This window comes from Panicum virgatum, chromosome 3K (assembly GCF_016808335.1).
Source record: "Panicum virgatum strain AP13 chromosome 3K, P.virgatum_v5, whole genome shotgun sequence".
In the NCBI taxonomy this organism is placed as follows: domain Eukaryota; kingdom Viridiplantae; phylum Streptophyta; class Magnoliopsida; order Poales; family Poaceae; genus Panicum; species Panicum virgatum.
Genome location: NC_053138.1, coordinates 33,013,075 through 33,020,850, shown reverse-complemented (window position 1 = coordinate 33,020,850; position 7,776 = coordinate 33,013,075). Strand labels below are relative to the sequence as shown.

The following is a 7,776-nucleotide window of genomic DNA, read 5'->3' as shown; positions in this document are numbered from 1 at the left end:
AAAAGTGATGCACGAGGTGGGGCAACCCAGCATAATTGCATGCACTGGACATGTAAACAGATGAACCTCAAAGACTTTAGAACTATCCTATTGGTGACGTAGTACCTATATGAATATGCAAGAAAGAAGGATGGTTTAAGTAGGACTGCCAAGCTCACCATGCAACCAGAATTATCTTTATCACATTTACCTATAGAAAGAATGAAATATTCAATCTTCCGGATTCTCTCACCTTTGTAGTGTTGAAGACCATAGTTATCAGCAGTTGGTTCAGTTCCAACATCTGCGAGATATCCACAATTTAGTAGGTGATCTTGGAAAAGGATAATTTTAGCAATAAGGGAAAGAAATATCTTATAAAAGATTAAGGTTGTAGGTTGGGGATCAAACTACACATTAGCATCCTATTACATGATATCAGCTATGGATCATATAAATTGACTAAGTTAGAAACTAAAACAGCAATGGTTGGGAATCGGATGTGATCTAGTATATGAAGCAACGGACTAGGACTAAGATGATATTATTGCTTTACATAAAAAAAATGAGAAGATGACGCATAGTGAATGTGTCGAGAGTGAAAGTAGTGAAAAAGTTGCGAAATCAGCCATTTACATTGACACCGTTATCAGCACTAGAAGTTTTACCATTGTGGTGAGCATATTTCTAGACAACAGCAGTGATAGAACTTTCCATCGCCGTTTGGTTTTGGGGGATGCTCCATTAAGAACATACAGGCTCCAGGACACTAAGCAAGCAAATGTTTCATAAAAATGCATTGCAGTTGCAGGGTACTCAGGTAATGAATTTGCAATACTGAAACTTATATCTAGAATTTGCAATGTGCTATGCTCTGCAACCACAATTTGCAAAAGGCTGAACAGTGGGATCGCATATCTAGAATCGATAAGAAAATCTAGAATTGATATTATTGGTTTGGGTAAAAAGATAAGAGCCAATTATTTCAGTTTTTTGCAGGGATTCTCACATTTATCAAGCAAATACGCAATAGACTGTACTGATGGATTGGAGTATCTACACAGCTCAGCAAGGAAGTTTGGACTAGATCACTCACAGCAAAAAAAGGATCCAAGCTAGAGGATTTCTTACCGACGAAAGATGAGATCCGCTTGACGCCGGCCCAGCAGAGGTGAGGACGCCGGAGGAAGCGAGAAGACGACAGCAGTGGAGCTGCCAATTGGATCCGGGGTCGAGGGCAATGTGGGGGTCCCGACTCCCGAGGTCCAGGAGTCAGCGCCGGGGGTTGGGGGTTCCGAACGGGGACGGCGCTGGCGGGACTCGGGAACCGCGGCGCGTAGGGCCGAGAGGTCGCCGGCGGGGCATCTCCTCGGGGATCGGAGCGGGGGCGGCGCCTCTGCACAAGGCGGGGTGGCAGCGCCTGGGGTCGGGTCGGGGAGGCGGCGCCGGGGTCGGGGAGGTAGAGAGGGGCAAGTGCAGGGCGGCCGCCGTGCGCACCACCGCGGCCCCGAGCTCCCGCTGTGCTCTTCCGTGTCGGTTCGTGTTACGATCCGGCGGTGATAAGGCGGTGATACCTATAAACTTATCACCACCGGTTCGTAATATAAGCCGGTGGTGATGAGTGCGCATCCTCGTTGGATTTATTTGAAAACGGCGGTAATAGACTATCACTGCCGGTTTGATTCAAACCGGCGGTAATAGGCCGTTTGTAATGATCATATTTGTAGTAGTGGAGGTACATTATTTTGCTACATTAACTCCGAACCCGGTCCATTTTGGCCCATCTCGGCCCATTGGGATAGGATGTTACATACACTCATCCTTTAGGATTCGACGTCCTCGTCAAACCATCTAACCAGCTTACCCATATGGGACAAAGGATCGGAATCTCCACTCTTGGCCATGACTGTATGTCCTAGTGCCAATCAACATATATACATGGCCGTGCGTTCAGTGCCAACGACACATCCCAGATGTCCGCGCATTGACCCGTGTAACGAACATGGCACCATTGATGCCATTTCGAGTGATTTTGGTGATCGAATGACAACACAACACTTGGACTAATATGATTGTTAAGATGATCATTCTCAGGCTTTTAGGTTCAAGTGATGACAAAGAGAAAGAGAAGATAGGCGTAGCAAAGCTCTTCGATTCAGGAGCACCGGAAGAACCGACGCCAGGGCATCGGAGCATCCGATGGTAGTCGGAAGAACCGACGCCTTGATACTTTGGTGCAGAAGGGAATCGAAGCCAAGTCAGCCTATAGGCACCGGTTGAACCGACGGTCCAAAATAGGGCATCGGTGCAATGGCCGTCCTTTGTACCAGAGACGATGTCAAGTGCCCAGAAGAAGTTTCTTCAGCACCGGTTCAACCGACGGTGCATCGGTGCATACCACCGGTGTAATGACGTCAGCATCCAGAAGAAGTTTCTTCAGCACCGGTTCAACCGACGGTGCATCGGTGCATACCACCGGTGTAATGACGTCAGCATCCAGGAGAAGATTCTTTCAGCACCGGTTGAACCGGTGAGGCATCGGTGCATTGCATCGGTTCAACCGGTGGTCTCTGCGTCAGCTGTCAGGACTTCAACGGCTACTTCATGTTGTGAGTGACCGGATGAACCGACGCTACCCTGCCAAGAGGCATCGGTTCTTCCGGTGGTAGCAGATTTTCAGCTGACCGTTGGAGCAACGGCTACAAGACTTGGTGGCCTATATATATGCCTCACCCCGTCCATTTGAAGTGTGCTGGAGTTGCTGAACATCCCAAACACACCCAAGAACATCTCCAACCACCATAGAGCTTCATTGTACATCATATAGGCTTAAGCACACTTGTGAGAGTGCTTAGTGCTTGTTTAGGGATTAGTTCTTGCGAGAGCTCCCTTGAGAGAAGTCTTGCTGCGGCAAGCAACTTGTGATCCGTCGTGTGACCCTCCGTCTTGGTGTGGAGTGGCAACGACACTTTGTGCGGGGGAAGAGGAGGCCCCCTCCTTGGTGGAGAAGCTCCGTAGTGGATTTCGGCCGGGTGACCGAGAGAGACGGTGGCGGTGCACAAGACTCGGTGTCTTGTGGGCACTTGCCTTTGCTTGCCGGCATCGCCATTGGTGGCGTAGTGCAAGACGGTGATCGGAAGAGCCTCGGTGTCCCGTGGACGTAGGCGTTTATGCCGAACCACGTTACATGACCGTGTCTACTCGGGAGTTTGCATCCCTCTTGCACTTACCTCTTTACTTACCGCATTACGTTTCCGCACTTACTCTACCTTGCATACCTTTACTTTCCTAGTTAGTTTGATTAGGATTAGCTAGGTTGCAAGTCTTTTTAGGGGTAAGTAGAGAGTAGCATAGATAAACCTTAGTCATAACTAGCATGCGTAGGACGTGTTAGGTTTATCTTATGCAAGTAGTTTGAGCCCTAGGTTAAAAAGCGATTAGCGACCCTATTCACCCCCTCCCCCTCTAGGGTCGGACACCCCGGTGATCCTTACAACCCGCCACGCGCCCGTGTACATGCTAGTAACGTGACCCACACCTACCCGTGAAACCGCGAGAGTCGGCTCTGATACCACTGTAACGACCCGACCCGGGATAACGGCTAAGATTTACTCTACATGTTGAGTAAATCACACCTGCTAAATAACTCTCTTGCGCTTTCGTCCTCGCTTCGCGCAAAAAATAATCGGAGTTACTAACTTCCCAAACCCAGCCTTTTAAGCTGGTCTGGTTCAGCTACCGTTTCCAGTATGGGACTATCTCTGGAAATACTGCGCCAGATGAACAGTACCCGCTAAGTTACAGTATTTTGTGCCGGATGAACAGTACCCGATCAGCTACCGTACTGATGTACAATATTTTGCTACAGTAACTCCGAAACTGGCCCGGCCCATCTCGTCCCATTGGGATGAGATGTTACAGTTGTTCACCTAGTTTGTTTCCTTTTTCCATCCTCTTCTTTTAGCGTGGGCAAAGTGATTTTTTGTTGAGAAGTATTTTTTTATGTAATGGTAATTTTATTACTTTAGCATTAACCGATGCAATTTTAGCAACCGCCTCGGAGCTAAGGCCATGGTTAATCACAATAGTAACTAAGGCAGTTTCAATGCTCGCCTCGATAAATGGAATAAAAAAATTAAAAAAACGGAAGCCTGTCGAGCCTATCACAGGCCCGATAAGCCCATCGGCCCCCATCGCCTCCCGCGGCCGCCGCATTTCGCTTCTGACCTCGCCTCGCCCGCCGCGCTCGCCCACCGCCGCCGCCCGCTACCATGCCCCACGCCGCGTTCACCAGCCGCGCCCCGCAGCAGATCCGTCGTTCGGGAGGGAGGAGCCGCCGCCCCTGGAACTGAGGTCCGGATCCGGACTCGCCGGCCCCGAATCCACCCTCCACGACATGGCGCGCCGCTGCCAGGGCCCCCACGCCGCGCCTCACTGCCGCCGGGGGCCGCGCGCACCCGCGTCGCTGCGGCCCGAGCCGCCGCTCCGCCCCCGCCGCGGCTCGCCGCTCTGTGCGAGAGCTGTGGGGGCGTGGGTCGGGGTGCGGAGGAATCCGTGTGGCTAGGAGAGAGAGAGAGGCTCGGGAGGAGTGGAGAGAGAGGCTCAGGAGGGGAGGGAGAGGGTGCGGCTGGCTGGGAGAATGGAGATGGAGAGTTAGGGTTTTGTTTTTTTATATAGTCTTGCTCAACAAATGGGCTCAAATTGGTCTCGTCTGAGCCCAATTATTAATCGAGGCGGACCTTTGTAAATGGCCCGTCTCCGAAAATAGGACTATTAACCGAGACAGATATTTTAAGATGTCTGCCTCGGTTAATCGATTTTGCGAGGCAGTTTTTTTACCGCCTTAGTTAATAAAAAATGACCACCTCGGTTAATGCCCGACTGTGCCCGCCTCCAAGCCCATTTTAAACCGTCTCGGTTAATCAGATTTTGTAGTAGTGCGCGCCTCTGCGCGAGCTCGCCCGCCTAGCCGCGCGCTCGCTCGTTGACTGCGCGTGCCCGCCGCCGGCCCAGTGTTGCTCTCGGTCACGGGTTTGGGCGAAAAATCATACCCATGACGGGTCGCGAGTTTTTTAACGGACATATTTTTTATTGATGGGTTCAGGTTTGGGATGGGTAAACCCATTGGGTTTGGACCTGTTGCCTTCCCTACTCCGGAGACCGGTTAGGCCGCTCGCTCTGTTAGCCCCTGTCCAATGGTTCTAGCGAAATCACCGGCGACGTGGAGGATAGATACAATCGCTGTGTTCGGCTGGTCTTCTCCTCTCCAGCGCTACAGTAAATTCCTCTCACACCACTCCAGCCATCAGCTCCAGCTCTAGCCAGCCCAATAGTATTTTTCTCTCACTCCATTCCAGCTCCAACCTCCAGCTCCAGCCTGCCGAACGCGGTGAATAAAAAAAGTAAGGTACGGAAAACTGTGACTGCACAACATCAAAGGACGTGAGAGTTGAGATAGAGAGCTTAGAGCAAGGATTATAATTTCGCTCGGTGCCAGCGGTAAGCGCATGCAACAGCAGTGGTGGACCCCGCATCATTCAATGTTTTCCAGCAGCCTCCACCAATACGAGCCAGACACGGAAGCAAAAGCTGCTGCAGCAGCACAAAACGCCCGCTTGAGCCGGCGTCTCGTCAAACGCCCACATCCTTCTCTCTCATACTTTTTTCTCCTTCCACCTCGGATTCAGCCGACTGATTCCCACCTATAATACTTGCTTTATTGGGAGACTTGCGAGACTATTTGCTATCCCACCGCTAGCGAGATGTTTTTTTCGTTTTCTCACTCCACGTCATATAAGGCCCCGTTTAGTTCCCAAAAATTTTCCTACAGTACCCGTCACATCGAATCTTTCGACACATGCATGAAGCATTAAATATAGTTGAAAAAATAACTAATTATACAGTCTGACTGATTTTCACGAGATGAATCTAACGACGTTAATTAATCCATGATTGGACATTAATTAGCAAATAACAACGAAAGTGCTACAGTGTCAAAACTCAAACTTTTTCGCGAACTAAACGGAGCCTAAATTATTACCAGAGCCGGCGATGTCGACGGCCGTTTGGAGCTGACCTTAGAGCACGAGCAATAAGTTTCGCCGGCTGCTGGGTGCGTGCTAGCTGCGAAACACACGGGATGGCGGTGGGCCGTGGGCCCTGCTGCTCAACCAATAATACCATAAGCAGCGCGTCTTCGCCGGCCGCAGCGGGCGTTTTGCCAGCCGCCTGCTCGTACTCTCTCTCCTGCTCCACCTCAGACCCAGCCGGCTCGACGCCGATTATAATACCAGCTGTTAGGGACTAGTGCACGCGTCGACAATGCAGGTTATTGCAGCCCGTCGCACCTCGATCGCCGCGTGCGTCGTATAAACAGGGGGGGCATGCACACTGCCGCCCTGTTTGATTTTTCCTAGTAAAACATAGCACACAATTCCCAAAAAAAGAATTTTACATGCATGGAGTACTAAACGAAGTTTATTTGTAAAATCTTTTCACGACGAATCTAATGATAGTAATTAATCGATGATTGGATACATTGATGGTACAGTAACCATCCTCTAATCGTGCGGTCAAATGCCTCATTAGGTTCGTCTCTCGAAGTAGAACAGGATTGTAGAGTTAGTTTTGTAAATTACCTTTATTTAGTACCCCTAATTATTGGTCAAATTTTTTTTACTACTTGCGCTACTCTGATCGGGGCCTGCGCACAGCCTCCACAGCAGGCGCGCGTGCCCGCGCGTACAATTCGTGGGCGCGTATCGCTCGGATGAGGCCTCGCCGGGACACGCGTCGACCGGCACGGGCTTCGCGGCCCTGCGTCGCTTCCGCGTCGGCGCACACGCGCCGGCGCCCGGCGGCCCGGCCTCGGCGACGCACCGCCCCACAGCGGTTATAAAAACGGCGGCGCCGGCGCCTCCCTCGTCGTCACCAAGCAAACAACTGCCATCAGCTTCGTTTCGATCTCCCAGTAAACCCATCAACAGCTATACTAACTGCTGCTGCAGATCGAAAAGCATTGTTCTCGGCGGCGATGGCCGTCTGGGCAGGAGAGCAGGAAGGAGCTGGACCGCAAGGCCCGCGAAGGCGAGACCGTCGTCCCCGGCGGCACCGGCGGCAAGAGCCTCGAGGCCCAGGAGCACCTCGCCGAAGGTACGCAGCAGCCACAAGTGCCGCCGGCCGGGTCGTCGTCGTTCATTTCATCACGTCCTGGCTTGCGCAGACAATGTGCTGATGAAATAAATATAATATAATGTTGCTTTTATATATATATGTGTGTATATATATATGTATATATGTATATGTATATGTATATGTATATATACATGTATATATATACATATATGTATATATGTATATATATATATATATGTATATATGTCCGTAATGTATGTATGTATGTCCGTGCAGGGCGCAGCCGCGGCGGGCAGACGCGGAGGGAGCAGCTGGGGCAGGAGGGGTACAGCGAGATGGGGAGGAAGGGCGGCCTGAGCACCAACGTTGAGTCCGGCGGCGAGCGCGCCGCCAGGGAGGGCGTCGACATCGACGAGTCCAAGTTCACCACCAAGTCCTAGGTGCGATCGAGCTGCTATGTAGTACTCCGTAGTAGTAGTAGTAGCTGGTCTTGCAGCCAGTGGCTAGCTAGTTTGTCGTAGCTTTAGGTTTAGGCAAGGTGTGTTCTGAATAATGTAGTGTGCGTGCATGACTGCAGTCTGCATGCGTGTAGGGCGATCATAGATACTGTGCAGTGTGTGTGTATGGTCGTCGTGTATGCTTCCAGCTGGGTTTAGTGAGTGA

The 7,776-nt window shown here is 50.9% G+C and overlaps 1 protein-coding gene across 1 annotated transcript; it reads left to right on the top strand.

Moving 5' to 3' along the window:
• Positions 1-6,974: 6,974 nt before the first annotated feature.
• LOC120700858 (late embryogenesis abundant protein EMB564) lies at positions 6,975-7,553 on the top strand (the record flags this gene model as incomplete). The annotated part of the gene is made up of 2 exons (XM_039985067.1): positions 6,975-7,131; positions 7,390-7,553. Coding segments are annotated over 2 exons (321 nt in total), but the record flags the coding sequence as incomplete, so codon positions are not given.
• Between the last annotated feature and the right edge of the window lie 223 nt (positions 7,554-7,776).